We start from the raw sequence: 27,927 nt of genomic DNA, 5'->3' as shown, positions 1-27,927 counted from the left end.
ACTAATGACACGTGTATTCAAGATGGCGGCAGCGGCTATGGTAAGTGGAAAAGAACGCGAAATCTTTTTCTTCAAATCATTTCTCGCTTGTACTTTTTTAATTGAAATTAGCGATTAAGGCGTGACAGTGCAAGGGTGGATGTTTAGTTTGGTCGGAAAATAAACATTTAGAGTCGGCTACGTGTGGATTTATTGTCTTTGTTAAAATGAGTTTGCTACTGTATGAATGTTGACGATGTTGCTAGCCAGCTAAACTTAGCTAACGTTACCTAGCTAGTTTGTCAGTCAGCTGTGGCTAATAATGTTCTGGTACCGGTTTGTTTCATTTCTCTGGTGTGTTAAACCATGCTGTCAGAGGACAAATGACCCTGTTCTCAGTTGTTAGGCTGTCATTTGCGGCACAGCAAGGAGAAGTTAGCTAACTTAACTTTGGCATTGCGTGTTAGCTATTAGCAACTCCGACAACCAACGTAAGTCAGTGGTTAGGTTTTTGTCGGTAGAGCCGAAGGAATGTCAAGATGACAGCAGCAGACTACAAGAGGCTAACATAACGAACATAAGAGAACTAGAAGTGATTGGTCAAACATTTCTTTCTTAGCCTTTCTTAGCTTAGCTCTTGTGTTGTCTCTCAACTTATTTGTCGATGAGGCTAGAGCACTGCTTGCAGTTTCCTCCTTCACTGCCATTGCAGTAGCTTACATATTGAACTAGCTAAGGTTTATTGGGTTGAATGGTTCTTCAGCTACTCAAGTAATTTTACTAATTTGTTCGAGGTATTTTATTTGTCGTTGTGGCTAGGCAAATTTCATCCCAATTAAAGCTACTGCTGATAAATATAATAGAATTTGGAAAATAGTGTGATTGTGTATAGGGAAGTAACTACTGTCAAGGCTGGGCTTTAGTTTGTACAAGCACGAAAAGCACACACATAACCACTGACAGTGCATATAGCTGGACTAAGTTATGTGTAATATTACAAACTACAGCTGACTGTTGCACTGACATTCAGCCTTTCACACAGGCTATCATACAGCCTCTGGTAGCAGCCCTGATTTATGTTCCTGGAAACACATATAAAGTCACTGAAATCTCATATTTGGCTTAAGAATATTGCTGATAAGCCAGACATCATAAACTGACAGAGTTTGTATTGAAGTTTGATGTGACCAAATCTCCCACACAGAAGGAGAAAGAAAGAACAACACGTTTTGGCAAGAGGCCTAAGTTGCTATATATTAGCTTTTACCTGGTTGTGCGCATTTAGTTACATCATGAAAGGGAATTGTTAGTTCCAGGTTTGCTTTGTCCAAGGCAAAGGCATTTCTGACAATACTTTATCTGAAGTGAGTGAATTCACATATCCTATTGTATTTCATCCGGCGTTAGTATTAATATTTTTCTGTAACATGAGGTGAGATGGTTTCCAATGGTTGTGTTGAAAATCCCACATGGATGTTCATCCATTATATGTTATTTGGCTAATATACACCTAATATGCAGCTGTTAGAAGTTACTCTAGATCAGTTTCTTCTCTTTGTCTGGTCTGTGTTGTAAAATGTCTTGTGGTGTCTGTGGTGCAGGAGACGTGGTGGGCCTTGCTGCTGTTGTCCATGTTGCCTGCAGTCCGGCCCTTCTACGTCCCTGGTGTCGCTCCCCGGGACTTCCATGACCAGGAGACAGTAGATATTAAGGTAAGATTAAAATGCATATAATATATTTTGCCAGTCTTTTTGATAGTCACTTGTCTTTAACGGTTAACTGATAGCTGAAACTCCATCAATCAATTTGTCTGAAGCATTGCCCTATTTTGTTTTGGTTTCTTTATGCTTGATCAGACATTTAGTGATGATGATCGTTTCATTTTGGACTCCAGTCTATGGCTGGAGGCATACCTGTCACAGATGCAATTTTGCACATCACTATATCCATTGTCCAATCAGTCTTTGGATGATTTGTTTTTTTAGGCAGTGAAGCTGACCAGCTCCCGTACCCAGCTCCCTTATGAATACTACTCGCTGCCTTTCTGTAGGCCAGGTTCTGTTTTCTACAAGGCAGAGAACCTGGGTAAGTGGACCCTCACTGCTACTCCACCCTGTGTATCACATATCATACTTCCTGGAAGTAGTGTTGTGGCCCGCAAAGTTTTGGCTAATCTGTTTAGCCACACAATCATGTATTGATTTGTGTTTTATTTTCTCTGTATTTGTCTAAAAGTATCACTGAGGTTTTTTTTTCACCTCATCCTAATCAGGAAAAGCAAAATCAATTAACAATTTGCCAGCATGTTTCTGATTTTAATTTTTTATTGACATATGTTTTTGTTAATGTAGGTGAGGTGCTACGGGGGGACCGTATTGTGAACACACTCTACAATGTTGCGATGAACCACCCCAAGGATTGTGAGATGGTGTGTGACAAGAAAACGCTCAACATAGAGGAGAGCAAGCTGGTTGCTGAGCGAATCCAGGAGGAGTATTATGTTCACCTGTGAGTGTCCCCTCCTCATCACTGTTTCCATGAAGGGGTCCTTGTAAATGCTGACCTAGACCCAGGGCCATGTGGAATACCACACATTAGATTCTTTTTAAGTAATAATTTTTGTCCCATGACCCCAAATAATTGGGTTCAGTTTCAGATTGGCATGTGATCGTTTTATTGTCAGTGTGTATCACAACCTTTCTGTTTGAAATTAGCACTTTTTCCCCTTTGCCATGTGTATGGAAATCCTCAGGTGATCTATTTCTAGTCTATTTCTCCCTCAGTATTACAGATAACCAGGCAGGTGATCTTTCAGTTTCAGACAATTCTTTAGACAATATCTTTAATGGAAGATCATTTTTCCTGCTTTTTTTTTCTGCTCCCAAACACATCTCTGAGATAACCGTTTTCCTGTTGAAATGTAAGTTTGAGATTTATGTATTTATTCTTAGCCCCGCGACAGCAGGGGCTCTATGGATGGTATTGTCGGTCGGGCGGTCGCTCTGTTCACTACTTTATGGGTCACGTGGCCCGCAGGGAGTGAGACTGCGGACTCTCAAGCGGGAGACCCGAGTTAGATTCCACAGATTTCAACATTTCGGAGCTGTTTTTAAGAATCAACATATAGCAGCAAACTAACTGAAACTTCCTTGTTCTCTCAGTATTGCAGATAACCTGCCAGTTGCCACCCGGTTGGAGTTTTACCCCAACAGAGAGGCAGCAGAGGAGGAGCAGAAGAAGGACGTGGTGAAGGACGTCCAGTTTGAACATGGCTACAGGCTGGGCTTTGCCGACAACAACAAGGTAGATGTTAGAGCCTCCTGTCCTGACTAATGCATTGTTAAGATGGAGAGAATAGGTAAATAGGTGGCCAAAAGACCTGGGGCCTCATTAATAAATGTTGCATTCGCACAAATCGGGGGTTGACAGATGCATATGCCACTTTCCACGCATAAGTTGGGAGTTATAAAAAACAAACTTTTGGACACACTGTGAAATGGAGATTCCAATGGCAAAGCAGTGAAATAAAGTAAAATGTTCCAATGACCTTTCAGTCAATTCTTTATGCTCCATACCAAATTACACAGACGTATAATATAGAGAGGAGGAACATCCAAGCCTTAATAATTTATTTGTCTAAAAGCCATCTAGTAAGCCCAAAAAGCATCTCCCTATTTGCAGTGAACTTTGATTATGGGCTCATAAGTGGTGTGGTGTGACAAATCAAGGTGTTAAGCAATAGGGCTGACTGTCACAGGCTTATACAAGGGCTTGCAATGATGATATATGATATGAATAATGATATGAATAATGCATTATTGCTGCTTTTGTGGCGCACAGAGAGCATCAACAATACTGAGCCGGGCACACAAACGTCCTCTTCAGCCACCAGTTGCAGCAGTTACTTCTATATTTTTTGTTTGTTTGTTTTTTGAGTCAAACCAAATGAGTGTGAAATGTTGAATGCATGGTTAGGTTCACTCTTTCCAAAAAGAAAAGACATTTAGGATACCTGGGTGACCCGCAGCAGTCTCATTTTCCTCTGATGCCATGTCGGACTCACCCTCTTTCTGGCACAATCCCAGTAATTAGAGTTTCCCCCATTATCGAGGCGAGACGTCCTTCAAGGGAGAAAGCTTCGGTGTCCCCTTGGCCCCGCCAGAGGCACTGACACTGTCAATGCGTAACAGTGTGCTTCTTGGCATCAACCTTTATATCAGACCATTTCTTTGTGTTTCCAAATGAGTCTGGCTCTTGGAGCTGGCAGCATTAACTGCTGCTGTGACATGTTGCCACTTGCCATTTAACAAATTTTTATGGTTGGTGATATTTAAACTAAGGAGACCAAACAATAGGTCTGCCTTCGCCTTGTATCAACCTCCCAACAAGCACTTCAGTTTCACACTCTGTGAAAGTTGTCTTTGTAGTCTTGTGCTTCGCCATATAGAAATATGTCCAGATGAACAAATGTGCATTGTTAACATTTACAGATGGAAGTATCATACATACAGAGATGTATCCAGAAGTACTGTATGTATTGGTATTGTATGTGCATATTGAGGTTGGGAATCCTGACTGCACTTTCGCAGGACTGGCAGACTCAACAGGATTTACCAGCAGTACTAGAAATACCACAGAAGTAAATTGTTTGGATGATGTAGCCCACTTGTAAGAACTAAAGTGACAGGTTTGCTTTTGCTTCTGTCAAAATCACTAGAAATACAAGCAGAGTGGATTTTTTGGAGAGCATTAGTCCACTCAATCTTAACAAGAGGGGGTTTGCCAACATGCAGCGTACTAATCCATGTTTTCTTTTCTCCCTCCCAGTTCTATCTCCACAACCACCTATCCTTCATCCTGTACTACCACAGGGAGAAGCTGGAGCAGGGGGATGACCACGACTACAGGGTGGTGCGATTCGAGGTTGTGCCCCAGAGCGTCAAGGTAGATGGTAAGTGGCAACACACCCTACTGAGTGGCAGGAGGTGGTTGAACCTTCATATAGTGTCAGAATTGTACCATTTCAGTAGCAGGAGGAAGGACAGTTATTTCCATTTTCAAGTTTATTTCAATTGTGAGGTTGGTCTTATATTTTATTCTAACAGGCATTTAAGTTGTCTTTAAAGATCTTAAATTGAACTTGATGAAGCTTGCTGACATGCTGTTATTGGTCTGCACAATTAATCGTAGATATCACGATTAATGTGTTTCCATTGAAGTGTTTGTTCAATTTTCAGTTCTCCTGAACATCCCGGTTTGGTATATCAAACGCTCCCATTACGCGTGACCAATCACAACTTTTGAATGTGCAATGTGCACCCATGTGACCAAAACAGTAGTTAAGATGGAGAAGCAGACAGCTCATGTGGAAAAGAAAAAGAGAAACCTTAAATAGACTGTCTTTGGCAAAATGTACCAACAAGTAGTGTGTAAAAGAATAGATTGACCCGTTAGAGAGGAAAAGCCTTCTCCCAAGTCTGAAAGTCACAATGTTACTTTAGTTCCTAAGTGTGGATCATCATCTGTCATTTGGAGATGCTGTGGTTTTAAACCAAATGATGACAAACAAGGACAGATTATGTGAAAAGGTTTGCCTCAGGGTTTTAGTGGCGGCCCAAAGTAATAAAGTAGTAATTATTAATTTGAAATTTATAAATAAGGATCACAAGAGTAACACGGTAAGAGTGAAATCAGGACTTTGGAGCTGCTGCTTCTTTGAGAAATACTGCACTGAAAAAAGAAGAAGAAGATATTTGTTAATGGAAAAAAGTGCAATAAAATAATTTGGTTTCCTGAAACTGAGACAAATGATCATGATTAATAATCACTATCACAATATTTAGCAAAATAATCAGGAGTGTCATTTTTGCCATAATCATGCAACACTACCATATTACCATGATATTCATTGATCCATCATTTGCTCATTGTTATCTCCAAAACAGAATGGAATAGTGTCTTCATTAACACATAACTGGTTTCATAATACAGAAAAGGGCAGCAAGATGGCATCAATTGTGGCATCCAGAGTTCAATCACAAGAAACTAGGTTGAATGCTCAAATGAAAACTTTATTCAGAAGCGAAACATGATGGAAACTTTGGCGTAAGCTCCATGGTGAAACTCCTCTCATTCATGAAGTTAGGAGCACATCTGTGGATGGACGTAGGAATTAGTAGGAATTTGCTTCTCTGAAAAAGAGAGCGAAAGTGACACCTCTGATTGGTTCTCTGGTAAAAAAGGGAAAGTATTTGCCAACTCTGATTGGGTAAAGAGAAAGCATGAATGCAACTAGAGAGAGGTGGATGGTTTTAGGTAGTCTCCCTGATTGAACTTGCATATAAATTTCACTACTACAAGTATCAGTAGACAAAGCCACATACCCTGTATTCTCAAGGTTGTGGGTTATGAGTCCAGCTCAGGACATCATTTCATCCCTTACCAGATGCAAAGCATCTACTCTCTCGCTGCCACCTTTGCTGTCATTCTCCAGTAATAAGTCCAATAAAGCTGAGAAGATACAAACCACCTTTAAAAATGCCTCCCTCGCTTCCCATATAATACTAACTTCGTGTGTCTCTCTGTATTCTCAGACCTGAAGCCTGTTTATAGTGAGAAGACTTGCACCCTGCCTGAGGCTAGCGGCTCCGCCCCCCAGGAGATCGACCCGACCAAGGACAACGAGGTCCTCTTCACCTACTCCGTCAAGTGGATGGTCAGTGACTGCAGCGTAGACTCTCACCTGACCTGAAACATCCTGTAGCCAGGAGTCAGACCAGTTTGTGACTGATCTCTGAATCAGTTCCCCAAGTCCCCAGAAAGTCAAGTGTTTAATTAAGCTGTGTTTTTCAGTTCCCCAAGCCCAAAAGACATGTTTAATTAGTCTCTATCCCTGTGACTCAGTGCAAGCTCATTTTGGTCTGTACTCTTCCTACTTACCTTGCCTGCTTAATAGGTCTTCTTATGTGTATGCCATTGCCTGTTTGCAACCGGGAACCTCGGACCCAAGTCTGCAACATTTCATCCATGAGAGACTGTGAGAGACAAGTGCCTTACTATTTTCACTACATATTTCACACCCCAAATTCTGTCTGGCCACAACAATATTGTCTCCTTCTCTTTCTTCCTTCTAGCCTCTTCCTAACTACTGCTAAACCCTAAGCCACAGTTTGGGCTCGTTGGGCTGCAGTCCCCTGCTATGAAAGAAATGCTAATCAAACTAAAATGTCTGTAATAACCATATTGTCATTTTCACTTGAAAAACGACAGCCAAAAGCTTTAGGAGTACACAGAGAGTGAAAACTATGCAGCAACGGTGCTGAAGAAGAGCACACAACTTGATTTCTGTCCCACTGAGTATAGATTAAATAGATTAGATTAGATGAATCTCTAATGATCCCTGTGGGGAAATCGGGTCATTTCAGCAGCAAAAAATATGATATAGGTAAGAATAGAGCAAATACAGAGTATTGAAGATAATACAACAAGTAATTACAACAAAAGAAAAGAACATCGAGGATAATACAACAAATAAATAAAGACACAGTGTCTTCATTGACACATTTTGCAGTTTACAGATCTACATCTGACAGCTTATACACAGGTGTGCAAAACATTCATATTTGGCTCCCTGCATTATTAGATTTTCAGAGTATACAGATGGACGAACATATGTATAGAATGTCCAGATGTGCAAATGTGCCACTGCACATCACAGGAATTTTCTGACCTCAAAATTGGGTTACCTTCCAAAAATGTTGGGGAAAACCCTGCCATAAGCCCCAAGCTCTGTGTTTGCTGTATAATATTTTGTAGATGGGATGTGGGGGGATAATTTTGGTTCTGAAACTCAGGTTTGCTCCTGTGCCTATTCTGGGATTTCTAGCATTTAGACATTTTTCTAGCTGTGTCAGTTTTCAAGCTGTCGGGGATTCACAACTAAATGAATGTAAAGGAAACACTGCTGAGCCTCTTATCTCCTCTGTGTAGAACAGCCAGGTGAAGTGGGCCTCTCGATGGGACACGTACCTGACCATGAGCGACGTCCAGATCCACTGGTTCTCCATTGTCAACTCTGTGGTGGTCGTCTTCTTCTTATCCGGTATGTCCCTTCTTTTGTTATCTGAAAAATCCTGTCTAACTAAGCTGTCGTCTACTATCATTATGTCCATGCTGAGTGTCTCACCAGACCTGTGGTGGAAATTACCTCCTGGGTAGTAACTGCACTTCATAGGCCTCTAATCAAAGGTGTAAATGGTGAAAAATCTGCAATATCTAAAACTTGAAGTATGGAAATATATGGAACTTTAAATTGGAGCCTTGACCTCATACTCTGTTTATAAAACACTTGGACTCCTTGGTCACTTTTCCTCCTGCGTAAATGGGATTCACATCTTTAGGTTGATGACAGCATGTGAAATGTTGAGAATTCTGTCTTTCTCCCTGACTGATTTCCTACCTCTCCTGCCCTGCCTTCTCTATGTCAGGTATTCTGAGTATGATCATTATCCGGACCTTGAGGAAGGACATCGCCAACTACAATAGAGAAGACGACATAGTAAGGAAATACACAGAAGAAATTACATTAGTTTGTTGGCTTGTGCATAGGGATGCACAACTAAACATCTAACTAACTAAACATTTCAGAAGTTGCAGTATCTCTGTAGTATTACAGTGTTCATGAATTACTTTCCGTTTTAAAAAGTCCCTCCAAAATGGCGTGTCCATCTAATCTAGTCCATACAAAGTATTGAAGGCATCTTCCAGTCATTGTGGGGTATCTGTCTGAGTCATCAGAAGATGTTTGGTGCAGTCATTTACTTCCTGTTTGCTCGTCCCCGTCTGTATTGATTAAATGGTTTCCAAGTATAGGCTAGATGTAAAAGACCAACTTATTACACAAATCCAATCATTATTTTTATTTTTTTCGAAAGGCATTTGCTGTATTATTATTTCTGTTTTAATAGGCAGCTACTGTAAATTCTAAAAGGCAAAAACACTTATTTCCAATGTATTCAAATCTGTTTTCAACATAGAGTACATTTTTTTTTTGCAGGACCAAAAGAAATGCAATAAAACCTAATTATAAAATGGTCATTTGATTTTCCATGTGCTTAGTGTAGTAAAAATAAATTGTACATAATATTCATAAAACCATGATTTTTTGGGGGGGGGTTTTCCTCACACTATAATCAAACTCAAACCGTTGCTTCCCTACTTGTGCTCGTCTTGGGGGAGAGATTGCATCGAAAGTCTCCTAGAAAACCTATGCATGTGAATTAAATTGATTTTAGCGTAATTGATTGTCTGATTGAAATCAATTTCGGGTTATCATATTTGTTCAGGTATATGTTATAGATTTTGACATGTTCTAGTGTGTACACCAGGGATTTGACAAGATTTTTCTCCTCCCTCACCAGGAGGACACCATGGAGGAGTCGGGATGGAAGAATGTTCATGGTGATGTCTTCAGGCCGCCTCAGTATCCCATGATCCTCAGCTCTCTGCTGGGCTCAGGCATCCAGCTCTTCTGCATGATCCTAATTGTCATCTGTGAGTTTGATTCTTATATCATCAGTGTTCCTGTATATCTGAAGAGTTAACTTTTCAGATATACTTTTCAGAAATTTTCAGAAATTAAAAAAAAAAACTATCAGGCTAGTGTATAAAAACATGTCTTTAAAAGAGACTTTAAATATGATGCAGACTTGGCCATTATATCTAGTGGCAAGTTGTTTTAGAGTTTAGAGGCTCTGACTGTAAAACCCCAGTCTTCCTTGGACCTCAGTCTGAATTGGCACTTACTCTATTCTTGCTCTGATTTTATGTCGCTGAGGATAAGCACGTTGGTAAAAAGACTAAAATGTAAATTGCATAAAAATGAAGAAAATAGCTGTAAAAGTTATCTGCAGGACACAGGAGATAAATATATATTGTCCTTTGTAGCTTTGGACACTCCTGTGCCTTACTGAGTATAACATTGTCCTATGTTGTAGCCTCAATTCTAAACAGAGTAGAAAAAGCATAGAAATAGAATGATTATGTTGAGAAAGCTGCATATTCTGTTTTATGAGTTGCATGTCTGATTTGTTGATTGATGTACTGTGTCCTGCTACTGCTGTTGTTATGTCTGTCTCATGTGAGGCCATGGTTGCTGTAATCTACGAACTGTATTGTGGTATTGACTACCATTTGTGTTGTAGTTGTGGCCATGTTGGGGATGTTGTCTCCGTCCAGTAGAGGAGCCTTGATGACCACTGCTTGCTTCCTCTTCATGTTCATGGGGTAAGACCCATATTCATGTCTCTGTTAAGGTTCCTTATAGCAGGGAAACCAAAGCAGATGTCAGGAAGTAGGAAGTAACCAAGTTTCAAAATGTGTTTTTCATATTTTCCATTTTTTAATTTCCTTTAATTTAACGCTGCTTATGCTTGTTTTTCATTCCTCCAGTGTATTTGGCGGCTACTTCGCTGGCAGACTGTACCGCACACTGAAAGGCCACCGGTGGAAGAAGGGAGCATTTTGTGTGAGTGCATAATAAGTTGAATCACCAGTGTGGGATGTTAATTTACTCATACACATAGATTTGTGCAAAAGAGCATGTATGATATGCAACTTTGTCAATATATTTTTCACTAGTGCATAGCAGATGTTTGTTGATGTTACTACATACAATGCAGTGTTTCCCATACAATGTTAATATTTGGGGGCCTGCCCAGGTAAATGAACAGCCCACCAAGTACATTTTTGCTTTGGATTCATTTTGGTTGCCGTGCTGCATGAAGCCAGAGGTTCTCACTGATGTAGTTTTCAGACAGTCAAGATGTAATGCTGAAAGCGTGTTAGTGAACTACTAGGACCATAATAGATTATACCAATGACGCAGCATATCTGTGCTCCTTCAGTCGCGTGTGTCTGTGCCGACACAAACAAAGTAAACTGACAACCTGTGGGAAACATAAGTGTTGTTACATAAACATAAGTGTTGTTGTGTTTTGTCTCCTGCAGACGGCAACTTTGTATCCTGCAGTGGTTTTCGGAATCTGCTTCGTCCTCAACTGTTTCATCTGGGGAGAACACTCCTCTGGGGCGGTGAGTTTTATGACTCAGACGCACTGTTCAGCTCAGTGTAAATACAGAAAGCAAATTAGGAAACGGCAAGCTAGAATGCAAATCACATTTGAGGTGAAGGTAATGTACCCTAAAACATTTTAACACTTAAAAAACAGCTAATGGTGATGTACCTTGCATATCTGGGCCCATTTTGTTGTTTGGTGCTGTATTTTTATTATTCCAGTGGATAAGTGGCCAAACGTAGACAACATGATGAATCACAGAGCAAGGGCTACTTTCCAGACTCCCCATTTTGCACCGATGTGCTACAATCATACCAGGAGAAATCTAATGTAGAAGAGGCCGAGATGTTTTCAGTAAGGGGCATGACTCTCACTTTTTCTCGACTGGAAAAACTAGCTCCCAGGCTCTAAGTATCTTTATCGCTATTGCTCTCTCCAACTTCATTTATAACCCACCACTGAATGGAACAAGTTCAGGTATATTCTCTAGTGGTTGTCGAAAGGCATTCTGGGAAATGTAGGAAATCACTAACTGAAGCCAAAGTAGTCGAGGCATGTTCAGGGAAAGTGAGTACAACAAAAAGGTAAATTACAACACTTCATCACAAAAGAACTCCTGGAATGCCTTGAACATCATAGATTGCTTTATAACAGAGTAAGAGTATCTGAGCGTGGAGTTTTCCTCTTAACTTTTTTACTTTTAATCATCAACACAAGCAGATGGATTTGAAGCACCATACCCTCATATTTGGGTAATTCTTCTTCTCCCCTCTCATCACCTCAGGTTCCCTTCACCACCATGCTGGCCCTGCTATGTATGTGGTTCGGCATCTCCATGCCCCTGGTCTACCTGGGCTACTACTTCGGCTTCCGCAAGCAGCCGTATGACAACCCCGTACGCACCAACCAGATCCCTCGACAGGTCCCAGAGCAGCGCTGGTACATGAACAAGTTTGTTGGGTGAGTGCTGAGCCAATCTAAGACCCCGCCCGCTCTTAATGTTCAACCAATTACTGTGATGCTCTCAAGTAAACAGCTGGTGACCGCGATGTATGGAAAGACCATGTATAATGTCACAGGGATTGAAAATGCGTTGAGAACTTTTTGTCCAAACATGTTTTCTTTTATTTCCACTAGAATCCTGATGGCAGGGATCCTGCCGTTTGGCGCCATGTTCATCGAGCTCTTCTTCATCTTTAGTGTGAGTACAACAGCTCTGCTCCTCATTTATTGTGATGAATTATAAGTCAAGGCCCCTTTGATGTGTACTTTGTAGGCATCTGTTTGTGCTTGTGTTTTCTTGTACTTCTATCCATAACTTTATACAGAAAGAAAGGTCCTGAAATGAAATTGGCTGGAACCAATTGTCAGCCTTCACTTTGAAAAGGGCCCCCTTTAGAGTGAGGGTGGGGTTACAGTTAGTGTCAGCCATTTAGTTGGGTTTAGAAGTTAGGAAATTAATGTAAACCGATGAAATATTCGTCACATGTATAGTAACGTAAACATGTATGTGTGTGTCACCATCTACAGGCCATCTGGGAGAATCAGTTCTATTACCTTTTTGGGTTCCTGTTTCTGGTCTTCATCATCCTGGTTGTCTCCTGCTCCCAGATCAGCATTGTCATGGTTTACTTCCAGCTCTGTGCAGAGGTAATCACATCTCGGCTAGATTTAAACATACATACCTAGAATTATACAAGCTGTACATTTTCCTTATACATATGTTTCAGTTGCGCGAAAAAGTGTTTGATGCACGGATACCTAACTGTTCTTTTTAATCCAAGAGGAGATTAGAAGAGATTAAGGAAACATTGTCACAGTAATGTCAATCACATCAAATTTTTTACCTGCTGATTCAAGGCGTACATTCGGAAGTAATATTAAAAGTGAAAATCCACCCACAAATGCTTTAACACTGTTAAAAAGACAATTTGCAACGTTTGCAAAGTCGTCGGCTAGCTAGCTATATTTATTTGCTCATCTTTCCCAACCACCTTTGATTGAAAGCAACAAGTTCACACCCTGTCTCAGGGTTGTCAAAAGTCATTCTTGGAAATGTAGGAAATCACTAACTGAAGTAGAAAAGGCAGGTTGAGGGTAAGCCAAAAAAGTAAATTACAATACTTTATCACAAAATAACTCCTGGAACACACTGAACATCACAGATAGATATTTAACACTATCTGAGGGTGATTTTTTTTCCTTGAATGAGTATTGTACAATTAGTTATAAGTGTTTAGTTTTAAGGTCTCCAAAACATTGAAATATTGGATTCTTACAATGGTATAAATCAAGTTTTGTAGTGGTTTATAAACTGTTTTATTCTCGTTATGAATTGAGTTTGGTCTGATTCTACTCAGAAAAAATGTCATGTACAGATGTTAGACAGTATGTAGTCGCTCCAGTCCTACCTGAACCTTATCTCAGTCATGTACACACACTCTAAGTGCTGTTTTTCTATTTTTGTGCGCTCCGACAGGACTACCGGTGGTGGTGGAGAACGTTCCTGGTGTCAGGAGGCTCAGCCTTCTACGTCCTTGTTTACGCCATTTTCTACTTTGTCAACAAGGTAAAGGTCCCAGGACTGTTGTGACATCTGACAAGGCCACAACAACTGTTCTCTGATTCTACTGCAGCTAATGTGAAGCTTGCTGCTGCAGGAATCATGTTTTTCAGTTGAATATTTTATTATGAATAAATGTTAACCAATCATTGGAAATTATGGTATATATTCTCATATATAAGTTCCTCTTGGGGAAAAAACCCATTAAAAAGAAAAGACTTACATGAAAGATAATTGGTGATGAGAAAAAAATGAATTGTTTGAAAAATGGCGGTCAATGGTGAAAATAGTCTGAAATGGTTGTAATAGCCAATATTAAAATAAAAAAGATGGACAGCACTGACATTGATTTTTCTTCTCTTTTCTCTGCAGTTGGACATAGTGGAGTTCATCCCTTCCCTCCTGTACTTTGGCTACACGACACTGATGGTCCTGTCTTTCTGGCTGCTAACGGGCACAATTGGCTTCTACGCAGCCTACATGTTCATCAGGAAAATCTATGCTGCCGTCAAGATTGACTGAGTCGTCACTGTTGCTGCTGTCCTTTGTTTTTCATTTTGATTTTTTGCCACATCCTGTTTTTTTAATATATTTTTTTTATTCTTCATGTCCAGCAAGCACTGACTTGTGTACAGAAGGAAGCGTGAGGTGGGCTTTTTATGGTGCGACAGCTCCACCCACTGGTCTGAGGGGCAAGAACAGCAAGATGGCAGCATCGGCCGTGCTGTTTCTCTCTTTCTCTCCCCCTCCCTCCTTTCCTCCCTTCTTTACCAGACAGAGACACAGAGTGAATTTTCCTCTGACGGGACAATTCATGTATTCTGCTGGTTCACCTTGCACACAACACAATGGGCCAAAGTATGTCAAGTGATGGTCTCTGTACATTTTTGTTTTGTCTTTTCGTGCGTGTTTTGAGTTGGGCGAGCCTAACTTATCCAGGTTTTTATTTTTGTCATCCCATTTATCTCAGAATTCGCTTGTTTTAAATCTGTTTCTGGGAAGGTGTTTTCATCATACTTTACATTAATTCTGTCTTTGCTCTTTTCCTGTTTCTCTCTGTTTTCAAATGTAGTTTTCGGTTTTGTTTTGTTTAATTTCAGAGACTTTTATGATCAGAGGAAGGTTGGGGGGTCAAACTGTGGTTATGGCGTTAAGTTTGTTGGGTTGAGCTCATATGGAAATTATGCTGGGAAATTCTACATTGTAACATGAGAAAGGATATTAAAATGTTCTATTATTTTTTACTGCAGTTTCCATGTCCTGGTGTGACCATTTTAACCACAACTGCAATCAAAATATCAGTTTCACTTTCCAAAACAATGGTCTCTCTTTAATGTTGAAATATTGGTCCACTTGCCCTAAATGATACTGAACGCCATTGAGAAGGAATGTGCTAAAGTATGTGAACCCATTGCCCTGAATCAATGGACTATAGTGCTTGGGTGAAGCCACTGGCGCTAGAGAAAAGGAAATGCTATGGAATCAAAACCTGTAAATGTTGAGGAGGCGTAATCTTTTGTTCTGGAAATGTATATGGTCTTTTGTCTACAACACATTATGTCTATGAAGCTTTTCCAGCAGTCACTTGCAAAAATGTAAATTTTTCCCATCATTGACCATGCCATCAGTGTAGCCTTAGCAGTGCTGTTGGTCTGCTGAACTATGCATATATGGAAGGGGGTGCAAAATCGCTGTTTGCAATGTTGATTTCGAAGGATCCTTTTTGTTGAAGAATGATGCTTCGTTTCGGATACTTCACTGAGTTTGATTCAAATGTACGATACATTGTTTTGTGTACATCACAGAAAGTAATTTTTGAAAGCCAGCCGGATCTACATCTTGCTGGCTCCATGTGTTTCTACCAATAGAGGTAGTTGACATTTAGACAGTACTTGGGTCTCTCAGGATGATCATTCTGCAATTTGATACTGTAGGAGGATTCTGTTTCTTCGTGTGCTGAACTATGTTGTATTCTCACTGGATGATGCATAACTGCAGAGTATTGAAGTGCAACCCACGGTGTTCTTATTAGATCTATACAGTATGGTTCGCCCGATGGGTTTTTCAAGGCATTATGTTTTTTTTTGTGCCAATATTCAACATTTTTAAATTTAATACAAATTTTACATATTTCCCCAAAATGTTTTATTGGCAGGGCCGACAAGCTTCTCAAACCTCATTTAGACCATGGGACACTAAAGTTCTCCACCGAAGCCCAGGCTAATAATAATAATACCATTGATGCATATTTGTGTGGAACAAAATGTGGCATGAGAATCAATTCAGGTCAAGGGCTTCCCATAAACAGCCGGCATAGTATTGATCAATTATACAATATGTAATCAAGCAAACTGCATCATATCCATCACATCAGGTAGACAACACTGACTGGCCAATATCGGTCTAACCTTACTGTACAGTCATTATTCTCTGCTGCCTTGAGACAGACGCAGGCTGCTTGCAGATCCTAAACTTGCTCTGGATGTAGAAGGCCACATGGTGATCGTCCTGCAGAGCGCTGGGCCGGCAGCCTATACATGGCATCACACATGAAGATATTTGATTGGTCAGCCGCTCACTACTTAATTAACCATTGATCTTAATGATAATGTACTTCAATGTAGAGTTACTAAGAAGGATTTTCAAGATACTGACTAGCCACCATTACAATGTTTTCCTGTGGCAGATGTTTGTAACTCAGTCCTGAGACAAAAAACATCTACTAAGGCTAAATTCCAACGAGCTGTAAGGACCTGAAGGCCCCAGGGAACATGAGACGTTTTCATCAAGCAACTGAAGCTTCTCCTAAACTGATAACAGTACTTAAGTTCTGTGACTAAAGCAAGTGACATTGGAGCTCTTTGAGCCAAACCCTGTTCCTCTGGCAAGTTTCCCACAAACCTAAACCCGTGCAGGGTGTAGGTAAATATTTGTCACAAGCGTTACCATCAAGTTGATTTTAGTTGAGGACCTTAAGAGCATCACTTGATAGTTTTTGAGCGGTAGGCGGGTTTTGCACAGAACAGAAATAACGAGTTGGTTTGTGAGTGCAGGGCTGTACAGAGGAGAGACAGGTGCCTAGATCAACCCTGATTCTCCAGGGGTGAAACAGTTACAGTGAACCACTGAATGAATGAATGACTGATCCTCCTCTGCCCCCACTCCCCCCCCCCCCCCCCCTTCCTTTCTTCATTGTGACCTTCCTCATATTCAGATCAACCTGAGACACTCATTGAGATATTAGAGAATCGGTTGAGTAGAGCAAAAAAAAATTTGAAATTCCTCCTCCCACTTGCTACTGGGCATAACAGCTTATTTAAGCCTACTTTGTTGCCTAAATCTTAGGGAGTGTATTTCAGATCTGGACCATTTCTCCATGTCTTTCCCTTTTTTCTCCACCAAACCCTCTCCATCACCTCTCGCTCACAGTATGCTGTCCCTCCTCCTTTTCCCTCTGTATTCTGTCAAGGAGTTGTTGAGCTCTGACACTTGGCTGCTGTCTTACGTGAAGACAGAAGAGACACTCCTCTCCTGGCACTGAAATCCACGTGCCGGGGGAGATTTTTTACAGATGAGACTTTAAGTGGCCCGAGTCATGCGTGTGTATGTATGAATGAGGGCTCTACAATGTAAATAAAAGAAAAAACAGCTTTGTATTGTTGCGTTTCGCTGTTCGTGGCGCTCTCTGTAAGTATAGATCCTGTCATTGTTTTAGCCAAAAGCATGATGCCGATGATGACTTTTAAGGAACTTGTTACTGTTATTTTTCTCTTTTGTTTCTTTTACAGAATGTCCAATTATAAAAAATGTACGATGACGAAACAATAAAGTGCTGACAAGTTGAATTTGAGAATTGTTTTTCAGGTATTTTTTTGACTATCATGGTTGAATCAGTTGTCTACCAAGTGTGTGTGTGTGTGTGTGTGTGTGTGTGTGAAGGTGTTGATCCATGCTAATGCTTTGTCCCTCTCTATTTCCAAACTGTTTAGTGTCTGGAGGGGCTGTGATCACATTACGAAGTGTGTGTTGTGGTGTCTTGGTCCTCCCAAATCCTTTTTACTAGCTCTCTAGGTTCCTCCTAAGAAATTTCTCGAAAACCAAGCGCGTTTCTATTTTCTGAGTTATGGCACAGTTGGCATCCAGTAAGTGTATGTGTGTGAGTCGCTGCAGGCAGCTCAGTTGATGTAAGTATAGGCTAGCTGTGTAGTACTATAATTAGGGCAGTCTGGAGGCTCAGCTATGCATGTAGGCTTACTGGTCTAGCACTCTGAGACATAATCCAGACCTGGGTCCAGTATGAGGGTTAGACATACTGTGGGACCCGAGCCACAAGGAAGATAGGCTTGTGATATTCTGGGATGGCATTTTTCTTTTTTCTCTTTTGTTTTTTAAGGAATTCACTTTTTTGAAAACACAATTCCCCTACATTCACATACAAGTGGAGCTACTTTTCTGCATTCTCAATCAAATCTCTGTATATTGCCAGGTTCATAAGAGTGTTTTGCTCATTAACATAAAATTAGCTACACTTCCTTTGACACAGTAGATATCGTATTCATAGCAAGCCGGTCTCATTCTGAGTGTTTCTAATCATGTGCACTACCTTGTGGTGAATGTCTATAAATGGAAAATGAGAATAATCTTTCAACAGAGTCTGGTTAACCGATTTTGCCTGTGCTTTGTTTTGAACAGTCAATCAGTGTCCCCAGAAAAAAAAATGAATGTGATGGATGGATGGGCTTGAGAAAGGAAGAAAATGAATCAGACGCTTGAGTTGGCCCTAACAGTTGACTGAAAGAAGTCTAGATAACAAGGATATGAGTCCCCAAACACTCTATGTATCAATTAAAAAAGTGATGTTCATTGTTCAATGTTTAAAACAGAAATATTGATTCATTTCCAAGGACTCAAGATAGCTAATAACTTCACTAATACTGAGTAATGACTTTTACTTTCACAGTGTCTTTGTGCAGGTGGAGATCTCATTTTGGAGCGAAACTCTTCAAGTGTGAAGACTTTAAAATAATGCAAAGAAGGTATGAAACCGCTGGTTTGTCTTTTAATCATTTCAACATAACACATGACAAGTCAAAGATACATTGTACTGTACAATAAGTCAATAGTTCTGTTGTTGTGTTCATCATCTCTTTGGATCAACCAATATACAAATCTGTCACTTTTACATTGCAGCAACTGATTGCATGTGAGATATGTAACAAAAAAAAGCAAGACTTTTTCTTTCTTCCTCCGAAGCATATCATTTATATAATTCTCCCTGTAGTTGATAAACTCCATGCTATATAAAATAGTGTAAGTGAATGCAAATATTCCATTTTCCTTTCTTTCACCTTTTTTTTCCAGAGGTGGCTGTAATAGCAAGTATTAAAAATAAAATGGGCTATGTCGCTAAAGAGATACACAAAGAGCTTGGAATGCAAGACTTACATTAAGCTAGAAATATATAAAACTACATGTGGATGTTGTCTGCATCAGACAGTACCCAGTTTCTCACTAAAAGCAAAAAAAAAATAAAAGATAGCATTATTAAAATCCAATCGGTTTTCCTCAGGCTTAAACTGATGAATAAATTCCCTTAAAATGTTTGTGTTCTGCACCTACTAGTAAAGAGGAAGAGGTGAGGATAAGTGCATCCCTAGTAGGTGCAGGCGAGGTAATGGCGCTACAGCCAAGCCCAGGAGCAGAACAACAACGCTGTCACCAGTCAGGGGAGGATTGACATGTATCAAGTGTTGTATCAAGTGTTTCAGAGTCGCGCTGATTTGGTTATCAGCTTTTTTTTTGTGTCATTTCAGATCAGTGTGCGAGGCTAAAACCCGGGCCCAGCTTCCCAGAATAATCTCACCACTAAGGATGTTGTTAGCGCTATAAAACTGTTCCTGACTGACCCGGTCCTGGAACCAGACCCTCGAGAAACCTGTTAAATGACAGGCACGGGATCTGGTGTTGCCAGTTTTTCACAGCTACGACGACTGCCTGACCACGGTTATGAAGATTATTAGTACATTTGGAGTATTTGCACGGCATTTCCTTATATTCTGACACTTAAACCGCAGTTCACACTGAGCCTTTCTTCACTTCTGTCTTAAAAATGTCTTATTTCAAGTCTTATTCAGCGACTCAGTGACTTGATGTTTTGCAACATGATTTTAAAGCCATAGTTGATAATGAATTTCCCACTCGGCAGTGGAAAACAGACACTGGCATTCTAGCAACAGCCTGGCACCCATGACTCACTGATCTGATTCATATCAACACGGCCTGATGTTTGGAAAAATCAACGTGCAGTCGTTCCATTTGGCCAGGATATCTCTAAGTTTAGTGAACATGGGTGTAAGCTTTAAGTGCTATAGTTTGGGGTTGCCCCTGACTTCATCTTTGTTCAGTTACACGGTCTAAAATTGGCCTGCAGATGGGTCTCTGTTGCAATAGCATTTCTGTGCCAGGTTGTGGTCAGGCTGTGGCTTCGACACTCTACTGACAACGGTCTCATTTCTCACCGACCCAGAATAACAGATATGTTGTTGAAGCTCTCTCACAAGCACTTGGCTGTAGGATTTGATTAGATAAATTTTTGCGATAGAGAAGGCAAAGCTGGTTACCCAAAAAAAGGTTTCAAAGAGGAAGGGGGGGGGGGGCTCATATGTAGGATATTAGTGAAAAGTCTATCAAAAATACTGTTATTCTTTTGGAGGAGAAAAATACACAAAGGTTGATAAAGTCTACACATCAAACTAATGGCACATACATATACAGGATCAATACAAAATTAAAAACATATGAACATATAAGCTGAAATTTTAAAAGAAAAAAAATACTCTTTTTTTTTTAAAGGTTGAAAGTGCTAGAATTCGGATTAGCTCACAGAAACCCAGGGAGGACAAACTTAATACATGCCAATAGCTTTTCCTTAACTTTTTAGCACTAAATGAATTTAATCATTTGTTACAAAAAATAATAATAATAAATGCTCAATTTGATTGCTACAAATTTGGCTTAAGCCAAGAGGGTTTTTCTTAAAAAATATCTTTTTTTTTTTCAACTCAAAATAAAGATCAATTTTGAATCTTGCCTTTTTAGTATATCAGGTCAATACTTAGAAAGGTGCCGACAGCTATTTTTTTAGGATCAATAATAACTTTGATCGTGTAAAAGTAAAATCACTTTACGTAATTCATCATCAAATTAATGACTTTCCAGGGGGAAGACTAATAAGTGTCAAATAAATTTCAAATTAAACTTGGATTATACAATCTAAGGATATAGCAACTATCTGGACAATAAACCTTGTTACACTTGGTGATAATTAGACAAATAGTCACATCGCTGTGGGGAAGTTTTTTCTACATCAGTGCTTGATGATGCTGAATTATCAGCTGCTCCTACCTGACAGGGGAATATTGATTTGTTTGGCCTATATGGGCCATGGGTTGCTGATCAGTGAGGTTTAATATCCTACAGTATCAAAACTGGATAACACTCGTATCGTTTTCTAACAAGCAATTGTGCAAAAATGTAGTTTCTTCTCCCCAGGTTTTGGTAAGAAAATAAAACAAATAAAAATGAGGTGATGTGTTGTGTTGTTTCGAGGTCCTGTTTTATACAAACAGAAAATAATATATCATATGACAACAAATAAAACAAAAACAAAAACAAAAATATGACTATAAGCAATAACCCCAGTCGGTCAGTCATGCCTCCTCAGCGCTTTGAATGTCAAAGCCCAGGCGGGTGACCGCTCGCTCCTGGATATCGCCTTATTTTCAGACCCTTTTCCTTTGACTCTAAGAAGCAGCTGAGAGAAGAGGATTATAGAGTGGGGGGTGGGGGGGGTTGGGGACGTGATGAACAGTTCGTCGGTTGGGTTTGTGCATGTTTTCAGCTCACTGTACATCTTGCAGAATGAAATTGAAATGTTCTAGTGGTCTACAGTTGTCGTCCGTCAGCAACCGTAGCTAAAAGCAGCAATACGTTCTTTAAAAATTTTCTATTATTTTGTTATGTGGTACTTTTTCCTATGTTTTTTTTTTCATTTTTTGTTGTTTTTTCTTTACATTTTCCATAAAGGGTAAATTGACTAATAGATGCGGGTGGGGCTTGACTGTGGCATGTTAACTGATAAAGGCAAAGTAAATGGGTCCTTTCCTATGACTAGAGTGACATTTACACACAAAGTGAGTCACGCTTCTGACAGGTGATGCAAGAGTTCAGCCTTGTTTGGACTCCGACTTACTTCTGACCGCTGAACTTTGAGTATGCCAACGGCGTTGGCCATGACACATGGCCACAGACAGAACATTAGGGGGAATAAATGTCTATATTATGTCATTTCCATGACATAGATAAGAGCACCTATTTCATTTTGAGGCTTAGGTTAACTTTGGGCTTAGGTTTTTATAGGCTGGTGGTGAATGATTATAAAGGGAGGCATCTACAATCCAAGACATCCAGCTGAGCTTGGAGAGAAGTTGGCTGGGATTTCATCATAGGGGTTAAATATTCAACTGGATTAAGGATAAGGACCTACAGTCACAGATTCATAGGCCATCCATGTCAACGTTCCTATGATACAATCAAAGTTTATCTAGTTCAAATACTAATCGATTATTATGCCACTAACAGCCTTCTATAGATATTCCGATCCACAGTCCCGATTCTGCTATACTAACTCAAGTACATGTAAAGGTAAAGATTGGATATGATAGAGAAAGCTAAAGGGAAAGCTAATACTTCATCCATTGTTTGATCAATAAAATGCAAGATACACACAAATGTAAACCTGCCAGACATCAAAAACATCATCACTTAGTTTTAATACGTCTACCTAAAATACACCTTACTGAGATAAAAGCAATTATAATATTCATTTTTGTTGAGATATTTCGTACACTGCAATAACATTCTTTAACACATTTTCCTTAACTGTCACTGTTATTTTTTTTTTTGTTTTTGCCATTCACATATGTCAGGGTTCATCATTACCATGATGCATCTCTTTAAAAGACTGCCTGAAAGATATATATATTTTTTTATTTCTTTTAAAAATATATTTCGGATATACTGGGCAGCCGGGGGCGAAACAGATGCGGCGTATCATTACTGTGGGGACTTTTAAAGATAAATGTTGGAGGGAAGACAGTCGAAGGAAGGAGAGTCCTCACGAATGAAACCAGTCGAGGACCTGGAGGAGGGGAGGAATTCCCATCGGTGAGTGGTCGGCCAGCTCTCGGCCTTCGCAGTGAAAACCTCTAGAAGTCAACGAGGAGGGAGACCAAAGGTTTGCCGAAGAGATTTCTAAAGGTGAAGTGCCTTCTGCTAAAAAAAAAGTGCTTCTCTTGAGGAACAGTAAAAAGCCAGCATGACAATACATCATTTTCAACCAACTCACACACTTTCACATTTCTTTCTCTGTTTTTTTTTTGTTTTTTTTTTAAATGTGTGGCTCGTGTGTGACTGGTCTTCGCGTTTGGCAGCAAACAGACGGACCCTTATCAATAGTGACCCGGTCTCTGTTTTTCATTTAGTGAACTATTTTCATTCAAACTGACCTGACTCTAGGAGCCGCTGCACATCAGTTGCAGTTAAAAGAAAATAATAGGAACAGCAATCTAATTGTTTCTTTTTTTCTTGAAGAGCACTTTTTTTCCAGGCTGGGGTAGGTTTTGTGGCTCTAGCCTAGCCAACTTTTAGAGTTAGGGGTCAATAGTTTGACACAATGTCTATATCTCTTTATTCCTTCACTAATCTCTCTCCTCTCCACAGTCATCATGACAGTTTAGGTTATCAGAGTAGGTGGTTCAAAACTCAAGACGAGACACATTCTAGCATGTTCTCACATTTGGAAAAGCAAAAAAAAAAAAAAAAAAAAAAAAAAAGGCAAAACAAAATATCCACTTCAAACTATTTTTTTTCTGGGTCACAACAAGACAGATAATCTTCACTAAAAATTTATCTTTGATTTTTTTTAATATTATTACTTTAGAAAGTATGCAGTACCACGCCTTTTGGCCTACTGATCCTGCCCTCTATACTACTAAATAGGGGATGGGCGGTGGAGGGGGGTGGGGGGGGTGGGGGGTAAAGGGGGAAGTATATGGAAATAAAAGAGATGGGTTAATATGTCATTATAACTAAAGGATAGAAAGAAAGCCCAAATAAAAGCTGCTTCAACTTCTTTTCTCACCTTTTCCTTTTTGCTCGATAAAGGGGTTTAACTTCCTCTAAGGCTCAATCAAAAGCTTTTGTGCGCTTTCATTTAAGGCTTCTAAGTGTCCAACTGTTTATTTATATATTCTAATTCTCCACCCTTTTTGATCAGGCCCTGTAAGGGACCGCAGCCCAGAGTGTCCATGCTGAGCCAGGCAGAGCTGAGCTGAGCCAGGCTGAGCTGAGCTGAGGCTGGTGTCGAGGCCACCTTGGCTGGGCAGGGCTGGGCCCGAGGGCCGGGTCTCTCACTGGAAGGCCTGGTGGAAGCGAGGCAGTGTGGTGGTACTAAGGCTGGAGCTGAACACTGGTGGGAGGGGGTGCAGGGGTCCGAGGCCCAGACCCCCGCCGGAGCTCTGCTGCTCCTGAGGTTGCGGTTGCAAAGAGGTAAGAGGCGCCGTGGCGACGGCAGCTGCTGCCGCGGCGACCGCTGCGGCGTGGGGCTCGGCGGCGTGCAGGGATGAGGAAGAGGAGGAGGAGGAGGAAGAGGAGGAGGCCGCGGACGAGGTGTAGCCCATCACCAGCCCTCCTGTGCTCATGGGGGCGCTGTAGGGAGGCAGGTTGAGGGGTAGGAAGCCCAGCAGGTGGGAGAAGTCCATGTTAGCAGCGCACAGAGACTCAGCGATCACCGCAGGGCTCTTGGACAGGAGGGGATCCCCGCAAAGCTCGTCCGCCAGGCCCGAGGTGGGCTCCAGTCCGTCCTTGGGGGGCGAGGCAGCAGTGTGGGGCTCCGCAGAGGGAACCGGGCCTGGCAAGCCGCTCTGCAGATCCATGAGGAAGCTCTCCATCTCCACTTTCAAGGGCTTGTCCAGCAGGTATGAGGTAGATCCCAGCTGGTACTTGGGGGCTGGCTGGGGCTGGTGCTGCTGCTGGGGAGCCGGAGGCTGGTGGTGCGGGGGCAGCGGAGGGGAGTGGTGGTGGTGGTGATGGTGGTGATGATGGTGGTGGTGGTGCGGGTGGTGGTGAAGAGATCCAGGGGGTTCCATGTGGCAGCCCATGCCCATAGCTGCAGACAGGGGACTGGGCATCAGGGAGGGGTGGGGATGACCCACCCCAGTATTGGACATGGCCTGGAGGTGGTGGGGGTTGTACATGCCCATCGGGAAGGGGGTCCCGCTGGGGAAGGGTTTGCCCATCATGGGGTCTTTGTTGGGACCCATGCTGCACATCATGGGGCTGAGCTCCTCCTTGACGGAGCAAGGCGGCGAGCCAGAACCTAAAAGACCTAACATATCCGGAGGCTCCGTCTTGATCTTCAGCAGCTCCTGCGAGTGGCTCTTCTTGACGTGCCGCGTCAGGTGGTCCTTCCTGCCGAAGCGCTGGGCACAGTACTGGCACAGGAAGTCCTTTCGGCCCGTGTGGACCACCATGTGCCGTCTCACATCCTTTCGAGTGTAGAAGCGACGGTCGCAGTGGTCGCACGGGTGTTTCTTCTCCTTGGCGCCACCCGAGGACTTCCCCGAGTGGCTCTTGAGGTGCTCCAGCAGCACCGGCGTGCTCTCGTAGCTCTGCATGCACACTTTGCAGGTGAGGTCCCCTGCCGTGGCAGAGTGCATGGCCACATGGCGCTTGTATCCCAGCTTGGTGTTGTAGTGCTTGCCGCACTCTTCGCACTTGAAGGCCTCCTTGTTAGGGTCATGGGTCTGCAGGTGGTTCTTCAGGTGGTCTTTGCGGTGGAACATTTTCTCACAGAACGAGCACTGGTGGGTCTTCTGTGGAGAGTGTGTGGCCATATGCCTGCAAAGGAACACATGGAGCAGAGACAAAGAGAGACTGTGAATGATAGGGGTATTTTTTAAATTGAGAGTAAAGCATACATCCGTTTCAGGAAAGAGCCTTGTGACTCATATATATACAATCTCCTGTGATTCCCCACATGACAAGATCCAAGTATGTTAATGAGTCTGAGACTTAGTCAATCATATACCGGCTTGTTTCAATTATCTCTTTTTTTATATTTTCAAGGTTTCACATTGTTGCTTATTCAGATACATTCATCTTGGATAAAGATAAATAACTGGATTAAGTCTGAGTCATTAAGTGTGTGGCAATTCTGCATTTGGCAGCACCTCAAAGAGGATTATGGCCTGAGAAAGTTGGAGAACCCACGCCTATTAAGAAAACTGTGTACTGGCCGATGTGATTGATGCTTAGTACCTGAAAAGTTTGTATTTGGAGCTGAAGGCCTTGGGGCAGTGTGGCTGGGAGCAGTGGAAGGGCTTTTCTCCTGTGTGACTAAAGGCGTGGAGCCGGAGCTTATCCTGCGAGGCGAACAGGGCCCCGCACACCAGGCACTCGTTACCGCTCGCTCTCCCTACCTCTTCCTCTTCCTCCCTCTCCCTTTCTCTCTCTCTCTCCCTCTCTCTCTCCCTCTCTCGCTCTCTCTCTCTTTCCGTCCGTGGCAGCGGGGCGGTGCTCCCAAACAGCTTGGCGGCGGTCCGTCTTTCCTCTTCCTCCGGCGTCAGTGCGGTAATACGGTGTGAGGCATCGGCGGCAGCAGCTGCCATGGCAGCCCTAGAGTGCCGCTGCCATGAAAACGCGGCCGTGGCTCCCCTGCCTTCCAGGCTCAATGTGGGAAGTTGAGGGAGCTTGACGAAAAAGAAGGTTGGTCAGCGAGAGGGGCGAGATAATCAACTCACAGCAAGGGCCAATGATCCAGAGGGAACATAAAGGGAAGGCAGTGGTCCGAATCTGTGGTGGGACACAAGGTACATGTTTTTGTGATTTGTGACTGGTACTTTGTGATTTCTTTAACTAATTCCAGTTTTTTTGGCACGGTTAAACCATCTTTATATATAAAACGTCCTTCTTACCTCTCTGTTAAACAAGTCCTACTTGTCCTCCTTTTGTCTCTTCACATACACTGCACTGTCCTCTCACTCCTTCACTCACTCCTTCTCTCCTTCACTCTCTTTATCTCTCCTCCTCACCCAGTCCCAACAGCTATGGTTGGGGGTGAGTGGGAAATACTGCTCTGCATCGTTATTGTCCTGCAAAGAGAGAGCAAACAAAAAGGCAAGTCAATAAAAAGGGAATCCTTATTCTTCCTCTATTTTAAAACTTGAACAAAATGTCATGCATTAATACAGGAAACCCAAACCTCCAGTACAAAATGCACTGCAACTATAAAATGAAATGTCTCCAGCATATAATTCAACAGGCTTGACTAGAATCATAATATCTCATTTGCAAATTCCAGTTCAAAGGCAAGTTTCCTTTGGCCTCACTAGGGGGAGCTGAATGACAAGTGTGACTGACATGACATGGCCTGGAAAAGTTTGGCAAAAGTCAGTTTTCTATGATGTGAATAATAATAATCAATCACAGTCCTTACATAATACCTTCATTTCTATGACTACGTATGTGTATGTATTTATGACTTAATCTCATTATGCATATGCCTCATCATGTGTGTCTTCAGATGACAACATGGTGCACAAAGCCAGCTTTGTGTGAGTGTGTGTACATGTATGTACTTGTTATGAAACTGGATAAGGCTGCTGTAATCCTTGGGAAAACAGAGAAACACACACACAGCCCCCCGGGTAGAGGGCTGGGGAGAGGGGGGTGGGGGGCTTCCTAGAACCTGCGCTACCTGTCACCCTGAATTCAACAGATTCCTGACAACAACAGTAAAAACCATTGCTACCTTTGAAGTCAAACGGGACAGCCTAATTAAACGCTCTAAAAAAACAAAGTAGCTATTGACATACAGCACATGAATGTTGTTTATTAGTCATAAAGTAACTATAAACCGTGTCAGCTTGCGTTTCAGAGAGACTGACTGAACTCTCTCATCTCTGAATTCACTTTTTTTACCCTCAGTGACCTCTGCAAGCGAACACAGCGGCCAAGTCCAAGGTCGAGCCGGCCCAACACTGATCGCAATGTCAGCCGTGCTCCAAGCATCAGTCACGTGAATGAAGAGTGCACATAGATACTGTAAACACATGTGGGCATTTGTGACGGAACGCACACACACACACACACACACACGCAGACACACGCAGCTTCAAATGTAATGGAATCCTGTCTGTGTGAGAGGTCAATGAGTTAAGAGAGAGTACAAATATGCCTATGCTGGAATCT

At 41.7% G+C, this 27,927-nt stretch overlaps 2 protein-coding genes across 3 annotated transcripts; one reads left to right on the top strand and one right to left on the bottom strand.

Annotated features, from left to right (window-relative positions):
• The first annotated feature begins 4 nt into the window (after nt 1-4).
• tm9sf4 (transmembrane 9 superfamily protein member 4) lies at nt 5-17,449 on the top strand. Of its 2 annotated transcripts, none has more exons than XM_071535163.1 (18): nt 5-40; nt 1,584-1,691; nt 1,965-2,064; nt 2,331-2,487; nt 3,141-3,282; nt 4,807-4,930; nt 6,573-6,694; nt 7,969-8,080; nt 8,466-8,536; nt 9,399-9,531; nt 10,182-10,263; nt 10,429-10,504; nt 10,987-11,070; nt 11,839-12,014; nt 12,192-12,255; nt 12,585-12,704; nt 13,534-13,623; nt 13,990-17,449. In XM_071535163.1, the coding sequence occupies exons 1-18, from the start codon at nt 5-7 to the stop codon at nt 14,137-14,139; spliced, it is 1,947 nt and encodes a 648-aa protein (XP_071391264.1). In that variant the 3' UTR covers nt 14,140-17,449. The 2 variants fall into 2 exon arrangements, with proteins under 2 accessions (XP_071391264.1, XP_071391263.1); XM_071535162.1 differs by having other exon boundaries at nt 1,581-1,691.
• Nucleotides 17,450-24,086: 6,637 nt separating this feature from the next.
• On the bottom strand, nt 24,087-26,723 carry plagl2 (pleiomorphic adenoma gene-like 2). The gene is made up of 3 exons (XM_071535188.1): nt 26,652-26,723; nt 25,996-26,529; nt 24,087-25,575 (listed from the first exon to the last, which is right to left on the bottom strand). The coding sequence occupies exons 2-3, from the start codon at nt 26,343-26,345 to the stop codon at nt 24,087-24,089; spliced, it is 1,839 nt and encodes a 612-aa protein (XP_071391289.1). The 5' UTR covers nt 26,346-26,529; nt 26,652-26,723.
• Nucleotides 26,724-27,927: the final 1,204 nt, after the last annotated feature.

This window comes from Centroberyx affinis, unplaced genomic scaffold, assembly GCF_046629955.1.
Source record: "Centroberyx affinis isolate AG114_WGS23_722 - 3 ecotype Tasmania unplaced genomic scaffold, CSIRO-AGI_Caff_v1 ptg002675l_1, whole genome shotgun sequence".
NCBI classification, from domain to species: domain Eukaryota; kingdom Metazoa; phylum Chordata; class Actinopteri; order Beryciformes; family Berycidae; genus Centroberyx; species Centroberyx affinis.
This window is presented reverse-complemented; position numbering and strand designations above follow the sequence as displayed.